Source organism: Suillus paluster (genome assembly GCF_016628075.1).
Source record: "Suillus paluster strain FC165 chromosome Unknown EDB91scaffold_92, whole genome shotgun sequence".
NCBI lineage: Eukaryota > Fungi > Basidiomycota > Agaricomycetes > Boletales > Suillaceae > Suillus > Suillus paluster.
Genome location: NW_024537652.1, coordinates 64,371 through 78,374, shown reverse-complemented (window position 1 = coordinate 78,374; position 14,004 = coordinate 64,371). Strand labels below are relative to the sequence as shown.

General features: G+C 44.3%; 4 protein-coding genes across 4 annotated transcripts; 2 read left to right on the top strand and 2 right to left on the bottom strand.

Moving 5' to 3' along the window:
• Positions 1 to 292: 292 nt before the first annotated feature.
• Positions 293 to 1,170, top strand: EDB91DRAFT_1253789 (uncharacterized protein; the record flags this gene model as incomplete). Its single annotated transcript, XM_041323707.1, has 5 exons — positions 293 to 321; positions 375 to 543; positions 595 to 677; positions 789 to 861; positions 910 to 1,170. The coding sequence occupies 5 exons, from the start codon at positions 293 to 295 to the stop codon at positions 1,168 to 1,170; spliced, it is 615 nt and encodes a 204-aa protein (XP_041171901.1).
• A 6,200-nt stretch (positions 1,171 to 7,370) lies between these two features.
• On the top strand, positions 7,371 to 7,991 carry EDB91DRAFT_1253786 (uncharacterized protein; the record flags this gene model as incomplete). Its single annotated transcript, XM_041323706.1, has 3 exons — positions 7,371 to 7,670; positions 7,719 to 7,910; positions 7,965 to 7,991. The coding sequence occupies 3 exons, from the start codon at positions 7,371 to 7,373 to the stop codon at positions 7,989 to 7,991; spliced, it is 519 nt and encodes a 172-aa protein (XP_041171900.1).
• Positions 7,992 to 8,415: 424 nt separating this feature from the next.
• EDB91DRAFT_1086325 (uncharacterized protein) lies at positions 8,416 to 9,260 on the bottom strand (the record flags this gene model as incomplete). Its single annotated transcript, XM_041316029.1, has 7 exons — positions 8,416 to 8,483; positions 8,537 to 8,647; positions 8,703 to 8,733; positions 8,770 to 8,797; positions 8,851 to 8,951; positions 9,010 to 9,042; positions 9,189 to 9,260. The coding sequence occupies 7 exons, from the start codon at positions 9,258 to 9,260 to the stop codon at positions 8,416 to 8,418; spliced, it is 444 nt and encodes a 147-aa protein (XP_041171899.1).
• Positions 9,261 to 10,246: 986 nt separating this feature from the next.
• Positions 10,247 to 13,497, bottom strand: EDB91DRAFT_1086324 (uncharacterized protein; the record flags this gene model as incomplete). The annotated part of the gene is made up of 15 exons (XM_041316028.1): positions 10,247 to 10,488; positions 10,572 to 10,654; positions 10,782 to 11,013; positions 11,066 to 11,295; positions 11,353 to 11,356; positions 11,422 to 11,439; positions 11,606 to 11,638; positions 11,745 to 11,850; positions 11,969 to 12,056; positions 12,108 to 12,171; positions 12,410 to 12,486; positions 12,537 to 12,780; positions 12,839 to 12,905; positions 12,958 to 12,998; positions 13,296 to 13,497. The coding sequence occupies 15 exons, from the start codon at positions 13,495 to 13,497 to the stop codon at positions 10,247 to 10,249; spliced, it is 1,731 nt and encodes a 576-aa protein (XP_041171898.1).
• Positions 13,498 to 14,004: the final 507 nt, after the last annotated feature.

Here is a 14,004-nt window from a genome sequence, read left to right as displayed (position 1 = left end):
CAATAATTTAGCCTCTGGGAGTCACTGAGGCCCAAACCCACCGTGCAAGGAGTCAATCCACTCAAGTTGGTCCTCTCTCAGCCCACTATCTAGGTAAGTCTATAACTTTTCGAACCACTTGTTGACACCATGGCATCCTCTTTGGGTTTTGGGACCATTAGGATAGGATACTGGAAGGGCCATTGCCTTTTTCTTATTCTTTGTATGGGCCATGAGCTTGAGGAAATTTTTTGGGTGGTAGGTGGTGACTAGGCGCGACTGATCTCTCAAGCTCTTATAACTGATTCCCACAATGAGCATGCAACTTCCTCGCGGCAAGGGGTACCAATTTTCCTACACCTTGAGTACTAGGCCCTTCCAGATAAACTGTACAGTGTGGAGGATGACTTGCCACAGTCTGCCGGCAAGTACTCTGAACTTCAACCAACATCTGAGTCCATGGGTCTGGTTTGGACTAATTACCAGAAGACCTTGGAGGATATCATTGTTAACGTTGACCTACCAAGCACCTCTGAGATTCACCAGCAGGAGGAAAGTGCACTTGTAAGTTGCTGTTATTCTTTTGTTATTACCCATGTTCTTCATTTTTTTCAGGCCACAGCAGGTAGATACTCCGGCAAGGTCATCGCCCCTGTGAAGTTGATCAAGACCATCAAGACCTCAAACAACAGCTTTCCGTCTCTCAAGCCACCTCCAGGAATTCTCTTTCCCCTCACAGCTACTCTACCAACTGCACTAATGACCTGCAATGCCTGATGTTCATAATATGTTGTCATCGCCCGCAACAGCAACCACACAGAGTTCTATCAAGATCTGTATACATACGAGCCCTCTTTCACTGATTCCACTCCTCTCGGTGCTGTATGTCTACCCCATTCTCTGCACACCCCACCTAATGTATGACTCTAGGTAGAATCATACCAGCTTGGCAGCTATCAGCACTCGACATACCTGAACCCCTCTTCCCCATCACACATCAGTGGCATCCATGCTGACCTCATGCAAAATGGTCAAGTGATTGTGCATGCCAAGGCTGGTGAGGAAGGCACTGCAGTCTTTGATAGTGCCATAGCCATCCTGCAAGGCCTCTTCCTGCCAAATCCAAACAATGTGATTGAGCTTGCCAATGGGATGAAGCATTCCAGTCAAAATGACTCCAAGCAGCGTTGATTGTGCACTCGAGCCCTGGACTGAGTGTCCGATGAGTTACATGCCTCTAGGTGTCTATGCAAGGCTGATTTGGGTGGTCTATAGGCGTTTGAGCAGCACATCAAGAGTGTGTATGTGTTATGCTTGTCATTGATTAGACATCATTAGCAGAAACAAGAGTCGAAAGTTCTAGCGATACCCTAGTATCGAGTTGTGTGAGTTAAGCAGTAGTATTGCAGGCCCTGGGCTGTGTAGGTCGAGTTAAAGAGTACAAGTATGAGACAATGGTTTAAATAGAAGAGTTAAAGATGAGTTTAAATAAGTAAAGAGAAACGAAAGTTGTATGATGATACAACAGTCAATGAGAAAAGGGAAGTGAGGATCATACAATAGAATGAGATGGAATGTCATAGAGGGCTTGGTAAGCAAGTGAGATAGGGGAAAAGAGAACTGTAACATTACCCCTGTTTTAAGGGTAGTAGTCCATGAATACTACAAAAGAAAAAGGAAAATCAAAGACAATGTGCGTTTTTATAGGAAAGGAGAATATTGGAAGTGTTACCCATTTGTCTCTCTGTCATCCATTCGTTCTCGGAACTTGGGAACCCCTTCCATTTGATGTTATAATATCTGCGCGAGGTTGAACCTCTATGGCCGATGATGACCTCTATTTCTTGTTCCTCTTCACCGTCTACAAGATCAGGTGGTGGTGTGACGAAGTTAGGACCATGAGTATTGTTCTCTTTGAACAGCGATAGGAGTGCGGTGTGGAATATGGGATGGATACACCATTGCATGGGAAGTGAGAGTCGGTAAGTGACGGGGGATAAGACGTCGGTGATGGTGAATGGTCCTTCTCGTTTAGGTGCGAGTATATGATTAGGATATCCAAGATGAAGGTTTTTGGACTCGAGCTAAACCTTATCACCTTTATTGAACGGTACAAACTTGGACATGATTTGTTGTCTCATGGTATTGTGCGCTAGTTCATGTGCGGCTAAAGCTTCATCACAAGCTTTGTTAAGGATGATGAGTCTTTGTTCGACGTTAGGGATGTCGCTCTTAGGATGGAGGTTGGGTAGATGTTTGGGGTGGTAACCCATCATGAGATAGAATGGTGACGTGCCGCGAGTGGAATGATGACGGGAGTTGTGAACGAATTCTGCAACAGGGAGCATGGATGCCCAGCCTGTTGCATCATTAGTGCAGAAGATCCGGAGGTAGACTTCGAGTTCTTGGTTAACTCATTCGGTCTCTCCATCACTCTGGGGATGGAACGCAGTGGAAAGGGAGTTCTTGTATCCGAGGAGTTTTCCAAGTTCAATCTGGAATCTAGAGGCAAATTGGGATCCGCAGTCAGAGATAATCTTATCATAAAGTCTGTATCTAGAGAATACTTTGGAAAAGAAAACGTTTGCTACCCCTTCAGCATCTATCGTTTTGTTACATGGAGTGAGAATTACCCCCTTCAAAAGGCCATGGTCTACCACGACCATGATGCTATTGTAGCTGTTAGAAGGTGGGAGGTCTGTGATGAGATCAGTTGAGCAATGAGCGAAGGGTCGGTTGGATATAGGGGCAAGAATAGGACATAGAGGGGGAGAAGATGGGTGCGTGTTGACTTTGTTCTGTTGGCAGATACTGCAACCATCAATGAAGTTCTTCACGAACGTGGAGAGCCAGGCCACCAGTATTCTCGAGAGAGAAGTTCCTGGGTTTTATAGCGTCCTGGATGGCCAGCAGTAGGAGAGTCGTGATGGAGGGAAGTGATACTGCGACGAAGGTCACCTGGTGGTACATAAGTAAGTCCTTTGTAGGTAAGAATACCATTGGAGAGTTTCCAGTCAGATAAAGCAGAGCGAAGAGGAGGGGGAATGGAAGGGTTCTGAAGCGCATCAAGCGCTATTTGTACTACTGGGTCAACGGAAGATGATATATGTAATTGTTCAGAAAGGGATGCAGAATTGATGAACATAAAATCAGGGAGAAGTTGGATGCTAGTATTGTCCTTTTCGACACTATCGTCTGGAAGGTGATCCGATCTACGGGAGAGGGCGTCTGGAATAGTTAGGTCTTTGCCTGGTGCAAACTTGAAATGGATATCAAACTGAGAAAGAAAGGTTTGCCAGTGTGCTTGGCGTCTATTGAGATCTTGCACGTCATGGAAATAGGTGAGGTTTTTGTGGTCAGTTCGGACTTCGACCGGGAAGGGGGATCCTAACAAGTAATGGTGCCATGCTTTGAGCGCATGGATGACGGCGAGGAGTTCTCAGTCATAGATCTGGTAGTTTCATTCGGTGGGGGCGAAGGATTGGGAAAGATATGAGCAGGGGAGCCATTCACCATTAGAGTCTTTCTGGAGGAGTACTGCACCGGTAGCATATAAGGAGGTGTCAGTGGCAATGGCGAAGGGGGAAAGGCGGTCAGGAATCTGAAGGATGGGAGCTGAAGTAAAGATTGATTTCAGTCTCCGAAATGCGGAGTCGCATTCTTCATTCCATTTGAACAGCATATCTTTCTTCGTGAGATCTATCAAGGGACGTGCGATCGTGGAATAATCGGTGATAAAGTGGTGATAGAAGTTAGTGAATCCGAGGAATGAGCAAACTTCCTTGACTTCCTTCGGGGTTTCCCACTTGGAGATTCCCTTCAGTTTAGCTGGGTCCATAGCTACCAATCCTGGCTTAATGATCATGGCAAGATATTCGATTTCTTCTACATTGAATGTGCATTTCTCTGGTTTGAGGTATAGGCGGTGTTTGCGGAGTCTTTCTAGGACGTGGTGGGTTCGTTTCTGATGGGTGTCGAAGTCGTCTGAGAAGATCAGTATATTGTCCATGTAGATGATAAGCCATCCTTCCTGGATCATATCTCCAAATGTATTGTTCATCATAGATTGGAAGGTGGCGGGTGAATTACACATGCCAAAGAACATTACCGTGGGTTCAAAGAGTCCTCTTGCCGTGGCGAACTTGGCTTTCCATTGATCGGTCCTCTTGAGTCGGACGTTGTTGTATCCCCACCAGATGTCCATCTTGGTAAAGATCTTCGCGTTCTTTAGCTTATCTATGAGATCTGAGATTAGCGGAAGCGGATAGTTATTCTTAACTGTGTGTTCGTTGAGATAACAATAATCTTGGCAGGGACGTAGGGAACCGTCTTTCTTACCGACGAAGAAGAATGGAGATGATTGCGGTGATTCGGAGGGGATGATGGTTCCTTTGGCTAAGTTCTCGTCTATGAAGTTGTTCATGGCCTTCTCTTCCGCGGGATTAAGAGGGTAAATTTTGCATTTACGCGGTTCGAAGGTATCCTTGAGATCGATCTTATGATCAAATTTGCGTTCTGGTGGGAGAGTTCCATTAGCTACTTCTCCAAATACGTACTTATACTTCTGGAAGATCTCAGGTACGAGTTCTTCGAACGTCTTCTTCAGTTTGGTGGCTTCTTGGGCGAGGGTTTGAGAGATGTTGTTGGCTTTCCTGACTAAGGTTCCAAGGGTTGAGAAGTATCTGTGGTCGGCAGGGATATGTTCGTTAGTAAGGGGGGATTCAAAACTTTCGTAAGTCCCTATGACGTGATCGCCTTTGCAGTATGCAATCAGGAATTCGTCAGGGTCTAGTTCTTCTTCTGTTTCATCAGCAGGTTCAGGGTCAAGGAGTTTGGGGATTTCAGAGGAATACGGAATACTTTCCACGGCAGGGTCCCATTCGTCTTCAAGGGACTCCTGTGCGTCGAAGAAGGAGTCTTCTTCTTTGACGTCTTCAATATATGCGCTTCGTTCTCTAAGGGTCACTTCTTCTTTCATCCAATTAATCTGTGGGTTTCTTTCTTTAGCCAGGATATTCCCAGAATTACGTCTTCGCCTCCTAGAGAGGTGATAAGGAAGCGTGTTTTCATGGGAATTCCTTTGATATAAAAGGATAAATTGCAAGCATGTGTGATCTGACCTTGCTTATTAAGTGTCCTGTCTACATTTCAGACTTTGGGAGTCGTTCGGTAGGGATGGAATTTCGACGGACGAACATCCAGTCAATAAATTCTCCCTCTGCTCCACAGTCTATAAGAGCTGCAGCTTCGGCGATTTCAGGGCTAGAGTCAAATGTTAATGGCAAACACATAGAATTCGAGTCACCAATTGATTGTACTACTAGTCTGATTCTACGAGAGTCTGACACCGGTTCAGTCTCCTCTATGCAAAATCCTTATCCTCAGTCTTCTTAGCCTGGCGTGCTTTGAACGCCTTCCACTCTAGGAACTCCTTATAGTTGTCTTCATTGTCCTTGCTCGCCTTCTTGGCGGTGGTCTGTGGCGGCCTTGGTGTAAAGGCAGGATGGTTCGGGCAGTCTTTGATAAGACCCTTCTTGCCGCACTTGAAGCAGAGGCCGTTCTTGCGCCTGCGTTCCCGTTCTTGGGGAGATAGGTAAGTCTTCTTTACCTGCCTTTCTTCGTCTACTCCTTCTTCTATCTCAGTACGGTCAATATCCATTGTGTTAGATTGTGAGTGATGGTTGGAGGAGGGGTTCATGATGAAACAGCGCGACTCTACCTCAAGGGCATTGGTGAGCCAGCTTTCAAGTGTGGTAGGGAGCATCTGGAATGCCATGATGGCATTAATGATTTCCTGCTGGAGACCATTTTTAAAGAACATGATCTTGATCGACTCTTGGTTGATATCGGTGTCGGCGATGATGGTATGGAAGATGGAGGCATAAGCGGATACACTGCTGGTTTGCTTAAGGGAGGAGAGTCGGCAGAGAGCTGATTCATTAACATTTTTAGGGAAGAAAGTGGTTTTCAGTTCGTCTATGAATGCGGTGTACATGCCATAGTTGTTCTCAGCAATGACCGCTTTCTTAAAGATTCCTTCCACCCATTTAGCAGCTTCCCCTTTAGTCATTAAAGAAAGTATGAAGACGATCTTCTGCTTGTGGGTCATGTAGACTCCATCATTGATATCTAAGTAGGCTCCGACTTGGAGGAGCCAGCCTTGGGCGATACGAGTGTCGCCGGTGAATGCAGGAGGTGTGTTTCCGATGATTTTCGGCATGTCGTCATCATCGTCTGATTCTGGGTCTAGGTCTATGTCCTCGTTTTCTGGGGTAGGAGGTGAGGGAAGTTGGACGGGTGGTAAGGGGTTGTGTACGCCTCCTGGAGGTGAGAGGGGGATTTCGTTCAGAACGTAAGTTTCTGTGCTAAAGTCGTAATGGTAATCTGGGGCACAGTGAGCTGGGTCTTCGATGAAGGTTCTCCACTCTTCGATAGTAGCAAGGCTACCGTTCTGGACAGGTTTGACATAGGTCTGTCGTGTTTTGTCCCAGGTAAAACCTGGGTAGTTCCTATGGGGGTCCGTGGTGTTCTGGTTGGGCACCTACTCTAGGAGCGGCAGTTCTGTTGAGTAACTTGACCTTTTGTTACGCTCGGCGTCGATTAGACGTCTTTAGCAGAAACAAGAGTTGAAAGTTCTAGCGATACCCTAGTATCGAGTTGTGCGAGTTAAGCAGTAGTATTGCAGGCCCTGGTCTGCGTAGGTCAAGTTAAAGAGTACAAGTATGAGACAATGGTTTAAATAGAAGAGTTAAAGCTGAGTTTGAATAAGTAAAGAGAAAAGAAAGTTGTACGATGATACAACAGCCAATAAGAAAAGGGAAGTGAGGATCGTACAATAGAATGAGATGGAATGTCATAGAGGGCTTAGTAAGCAAGTGAGATAGGGGAAAAGAGAACCATAACAGTATACATCTCACGGATCCAAGGAGGTTGTGGGATCTGCAGGACACTTCTTTGGTGCCATTCACGATTACATATTTGGGAGGCCTATGACCTTTGAAAACACTGTGCATATTCTTCTGTTTTGTTGTTGCTCATGCTGATCAACCTATGACAGTGGAATGTATGTATCACGCAGCAGCTCCATGATCATCTTAATGATATGATGTCTTATGCAGATCTATGACTTCATGAATTCACAACTTATGCAAAATCAAACCTACACACACTGACTTTCATTGAGCAGGCCCGCAGATATGTTAACTATCATGAAAACACGATATTCTCTGACAAGGAAACAGGTGGAATTGGAAACAGTACATTTCATTCCTTCGTTTGGTTTGCATCTAATCTCCTGCCTAGTTGCTGGCTGTACTATCCTTCATACCATTCTTCACTCGCTACAATGCATCACATTTGACAAGGACCCCCTCAGGTTAATTCTGCTTGAGATGACTTACCAGCCATTCATCTCACTATTCCACATGATGGAGATGGTCAACAAGCATCCTCAGCTCACTGCCATCTGCAAGTATTCCACTTCAGGCATTCATATAGCTGCTCGATATTGGCATCACACAGCTAACCATGCATCTGCCCTTGCATTTGAGCTTCTTTGTGGACCTCCACCTGAACTGCATGAATTCCTCCGCATCAAGTTCAAGAACAGGACCAATGAAGATTTCCAGACTTATCCCATCTTCGGTCACAAAGGAGACATTGTGGTAACAGAATTCTTGTATCGCCTTGAGGTAAGTTTCATGCATGTCATGTTTAGCTCGCACTCATACATTTTCCAGAACTTTGCTATCCTGAGTCAAAAACAATGGGAATCTGCATATGGAATCAATCATGGCTACTTTGGTATCATGTCTGGTGCTGAGAACATGAACATGCTGCTTGCTGCCTTTTCAGCATTCATGCTCGTTGGGGTGTTTGCTCTATCGTGGTTCAAGTGCAGGCGGAGCACATCTGTTCCTGTTCCTGTTATGGTGAGTTGCATTAGTTCATGCCATGCTCTGTTGACTTACAGATACAGTCTCCAGCATGTTGTTAACAGCGAGAAGGGGTGACTTTTGCCCCAGTGAGCTTGGTGTGATGCGGATAGGTGATATGGGTGTCATTTTTCAATTTTCTGCATTTGTTTAGATCAACGGTCTCTGTTTTACTTGGACTATGTTTTCTTTACAATTTTGAATTCCTGCAAGATATTGCAGGCCTGCTTGTTGCTACGCATAAGCAACTGAAAGGGGATATGATATCCCTAGATCTGCGTTATCCTCCAGTGTTGACCAAGATCATTGTACTCAATGCCATGCTGTTCATACAGAACACACCAAAGTGATAGTCGAGCTTGAGCAAGTGCAAGAGATGGGATTGATAGAGTATTATCTAGGATTCTATATAAATATCTAGCTAGTTATACCATCATCACCAACAATCTAATCCACATGTCGAAAAACATCCTCACAGCAGGGACATAGATTGTGCTCCTCTTCATGGGTATACATTGCACTTACTCGAGGATGCAGGTCTTACGCGAATCGCCAACTCCAAGTCCGAATCTACACAGAAGGAATAAGGTGAATGAATACAAGACACAGTTTTCATAACATACCGGGTATATCCATCGAAGAGATATAAGACCACACAAATGAACTAGTGCCGAGAGAGCCTTCGTCTGTGATGTTGGCATCAGAAATGATGAAAAGTGTCTTCAGGAACGTTTCTGCACATAATGCCTTTCAGTTGCTGTGGGAAAATGGGAAGACTGAACTGCCTACCTTCATGTTCAATCAACTGGAGAAAATATGGCTACACAGAAATATCATTGGGCAAGACAATATCAACCTCAGCTTCGAGAGAGCTCTTCAGATGCCTACACTGAAACACACTCAGACAATATGAACACAAAAAGAATTGAGCACTTACTTGTCCCCTTGAGCCTTTTCCAAAAGAGATAGCACGACACTATGCACCCTCAACAAACTAGCCATGTCTTGTTCAGCTTGCAGATCATTCCACTCCGCACTCTATGTAGTTCAAGAGAATATCAGAGAAAGTACATGCAGCTGTGACGTTGATACTCACGACAGGAGTCCACTTCTTCACAAAGACGGATAGCTGGGACACAGCATCATCACCTTCGTGAAGAGTACTGTGGGTTTCTTCTGCCAGATAAGGGAGCACTGGGGCCATTATGGAGATCATAGAGTTGAGACCTGGTAGGAACATAAGTCAACCATATATTCTTACTGAATAACACGCACTTTGGCAAGGGTAGTCACAACCGCCCATCTTTCGACACTTTGAATGTCATTGGCATAGAGGCAGTCCTTCATGATGTCAAAGTAGAGTGATGATAATGTGATTCCCGCCTCCCTCCTGTCGGGCAGAACAACCCCTGCCTGACTTTCCCGCACTCACCTAGTAGTCCATCAGTCCTCCTTCAGAGGACCCCTGTTCCGACGTCCTGTCGGAACTCATAGAACTCGTGTCGGACTACATTCTGAAATTAGGGGCACATACTCAGGTAAGGGGTGCAGCGTACGAGCTGAAGCCAAGCCCCTCAGACTCCGCTTTACCCCTGAGCACAGTCTTAACAATATCCTCAGGCTCCCAGTCATACAGCAGCATTTCTGACTTGAATATCCTCCGCCCAAGATGTCAATCAGCTTATCAAGGCCCTCGAGGAACTAAGAGAGCACACAACTGAGAAGTGCTCTAATTGCTGCTGCTGCTTTTTGATTTCTAATCACTTCTTCATGTTAAGGTTGTCGTCAAGAACCTCGAGGATCTCGCGTCCTGCTCTGGCTGCGCTGCTGTGAGTGAGCAGTCCTGACAATGGCAGCATGGCACATTGTTCAGGGCTCCAGTGTTTCAGCCTCATCCTACTAATAGTATAAGCAGATTTATATATCGTTGGATAGCGCTTGTACAATGTGTAGATCATTTACTTATTGCAGGAAGGCAATTCAGACTGGCCGTACAATCATCAATGTATGGATGATTTATATGTCTGATGCATGTGACAACATTTTACAGCATTGCCTTTCATCATATGATTTATGCCTTGACCCAACACTTTACATTCTCAATCTGATTGTCTGCTTTACACACAACACTTTTATATATTTATTCAGAAAAGATAACCTTGTAATCACACACAGGGCACACATGGAGCATGTGCCAGTCAGGACTGTCTTGTTTCAATGCTATGTTAACTTTTTCTTGAACATGCCATAAAATATTAAGATACACATCAAATGCAATTGCAAATTGGTCATGCAGAGCTTGAAAGTATGAGTGCTGAATCATAGAATTACAATTACAATAAATTAAGGTACCAAAAGAAATTATGTGTGTTATGAAGTGCACATGGAACCTTGACCATAGCCTGTACACTAAATGATGGTTTCCATCGGCAAATCTGATGATACAATTCAAGGCACTTGAGAGAAATGGCTATGGTGGGCTGGATGGGAGAGCAACCAGTGAGTCCCACATTGATAAGCAAAACATTGGCTGGTTCCTCAGCAGCTTGAGGGATGGAGATTGAAGACATGGACACTATAATTAGTGAGACACACAGTTCAGTTATGTAGGAATCAAATATGCACCAAAAATACCAATGGTACTGACCTGGAACTCACATGACCCAGGATCAACTGGGGGAATGTCTGAAGCCTCATGAAGCTTCCAGCAGAGGTAGGCAGCAACAAGATCTTGCATCTGCCTACTCCATGCAGCATGAAGTTCTCAGTTATGGTGCAGTTGACTGCATGGCATCTAACAACAATGATGTTTGCCTCGAAAACTGCATGAACCGTTAATTGTCATACCCCACAGTTTTCAGAACTCACCAATAGATGACTTGTGCCCATACAGTGCCGACTGCTGAGCCCTCACACCCACCTACTGGGTTGCCTTCTGATTCCCCCTTGTCTCCTTCCTCCTCCTCATGCTCGTCCTGTTCCTCCATGTTGTCCTGGTTGCTATCCATGTCAAAATCTCCAAAATAGTGAGCATCTGTATTTGTGGTACCTGCCTCAAGTGCTGCCTCAGCAAGAAGCTGACATGCAGTAGGATTGGCTGCTATTTTTCAGTAAAATAAGTTTGAATGGAGACAGTACAACAACTTGCTCACCGGTGTGACTCTGAAGCTGCTCCCTCTCATAAATGATGTGATCCACTTGCAACCTCATAAGATTGGAGTGCAAAGTCCTGAGATCACCCATAGATTGTACAACAGACTCTTTGACATGGCAGATAGTTGACAGTTTAGTCTGCTTGCAACCCATGTTGATTGCTGGACATGGGAATGAGCAAACATTCACATTAATGTCCCAGAGAACCCTGAGGACCTCTGGCACCACCCTACCATGTCAACATCACATCAGAATACATCGCACAGAACATTGTATAAACACATACACACCTGCAGATGATAGCATACACATAAGATACACAGTATATAGCATAAAAATGAAAAAAATTGCTTACTATTGCCAGTGAGAGTGTCTATAGTGCAATGCACAGGTCAACGCCAAGCAGAATGATGAGGACTGATCCTACTATGATGAAAACAATGTAGATAGATGAAAAATGTTGTCTTCTGTCCAACACACATGATGCAACAAGGGTCCAGTGGGAAATGATGGTGGGAGAGGGAAAACATCAAGCTCACTGTTGATGTTGAGGAGCACAGCAAGGAGTGGTCCTACAGCAGGTAGATAGGTGATTAATATCTATCCCTGTCCAATGCACAAGGTGTGACAATGGTCCAGTAAGAAATAGTGGCAGGAGAGGAAAAACATCAAACTCACTGTTGATGTTGAGGAGCACAATGAGGAGTGGTCCTATAGCAGGGAGAATAATGTATATAGGCAAAGAATGTCTATCCCTGTCTACTGCACAAGGTGCAACAAGGATCTGGTAAGAAACAATGAGCAAACTGTGAGGTAACATTTAGCAATGTTAGGGTGCAAATGTTGACAGTATCAAAAGCCTAATTTAGCCACCAGCATCAGTTGCCAAGGATCAGACTTACTAGGTATACTTCTATTTTGGGCAGGCTGTTCAGCTTGCCCAAGTCACTGCTGATGTGCTGGGAATACTGCTGGTAGGGTGGTTTGTGGCTATTCTTTACAAATTAGTAACGGAAATAGGTACATGGTACTATTACTAACTAGATAAAGGCTGAGCTTTGCCGGCAACAACCTTGTCCCACAAGTGTCATGTACTTATCAATTTCTGAGGGGAACAAATGAAATGCGTGTGATATACTAATTGTGTATCAGTGCCTAGTGGTATACTCAAGTTACAACAAAACTTTGGAGAGCAACAAGTTAGAGTTATGACCAAGAAAGCTGTGCAAAAATTACTATTGTACAATGTGTTACTACAAGAGTGCATTTAGACAGTTTCCAAGTCTAACAAATTGTTGTGGTGAATTGTTGCACAGCTCTGGTTGAAAAAAAGTAAAATTTACCTTTATGGGTCCATTTCTTTCCATTGAAAGGCATGTCAGATGCAGGGCTGGCACCAAGTTTGTGTTGTTTCAGTGGACTGGAAGGCATGTTTGACAGAGGCCGCAACATGGTCATATCACAAAGAACAGCATTGAAGATGTGATGCTTAGACCTTCTGATGTGATGATGAAAAATGCAAAATGGACTTCAATGACAGCACCACATAATTTACTCTTGTATTGGGCTGGTGGCATGAGTTTGCGGTCAAGGCTGTATGCTGGGAGAGGATTGATGGTGTGTGTTTGCACAAGGTCTGCAAGTTGGGATTTGCAGCATTCTGCAACTGGCCAGTTCGTCATCTCAAAATCAGATGTAAGGTCTGCAGTGGTGTCTGGTAGTGCGTACTATCAGTTGTATGTTAATGTCTGGGACAGGGATGTTTAGCTTACTGGTCAAAGTGTCATCATCTTCTGGATCAACAGCAACTTGATCTTCTGAGCCCTCAGTTGATTTCAACTAGTGGTGAATTTTTGAGTGTGTTAATTGAGAAATGAGAATAGTAGCTTACTGGCGTGAATAAATGGTGAACAAGTTTGATGGAATCAAGACCTAAGGTCATATGAATGGTGCTTAAGGATTCAGCATCATGTTCTCGTCAAATCAATTTCTCAAACCCCCAAGTTGTCAATAACAGCAGAAAAATCATCTGAGGAGAAGCCAAAGTCACTGTGACAAGTAGCAGTCAGATGGCACAATAATTTGACATCTGAGAATCTTCCATTGAACATGTTTGCAGGATCAAGCTTTGCGTCGGGGGTGAAGTAAAAGTCCACATGACTTATTTGAAATACTCCCTGCAGAGTAAGTTCATCAACACCGGATGTGTGTTTGGTATCAAAACATCACCTTCATGCCCTCCTTGAAAATATTCGACTCGACGAGCAAGGTTCTGTGTACCAACATAAAAGCCCCCATCTTGGAATTGGAGCTTTTCAAGGACAGTTTTGGCAGATACGAGTTTAGGTGTAACAGGTTTTGATGGAGCACAAAAGTCAGAGGGGGAAGATGTATTTTTGGATGTGGACACCTTTGGTTTATCCTGGACCATGATGGGGGATCTGGGGTAACAAGCAGAGAACAATTCTGTCTGTGCTTATATGTCAATTGATGTCAACCAGAAAGGATCTAGTTCTATATCACCTGAGAACAAAATTTAGGATCTCTGAGCATCAGTGAGGACACTGAGGAGTTCTGAAGAATAATCTATACTTAAAAAAGATCCACTCAAATCCCTCAATATGATCCAGTGCCCTTGTCTAATCCTGAAAAGTATTTCGTTAGGGAACTTAAGGTTTTGATCCGTGTCAATCAGCATCCATTATGAATTGACAAGTGGAAGGATGAGGTGATACAATAAAATTTGAACAACAGGAATGGAGGTGGGACAGTAATAGGTTTAGTTACTTATCATTGAAGGCATGTGACAGTCTTGCAGGGAATCAGAAGTTGGAAAAGGCTAACATGAAACCACATACCTTGGAATGGAGATGTAAAATACAATCTGTCATTGATGGAGGTCAGCAAGATAAAAGATCCGAGCAAGGGAGCTAGAGAC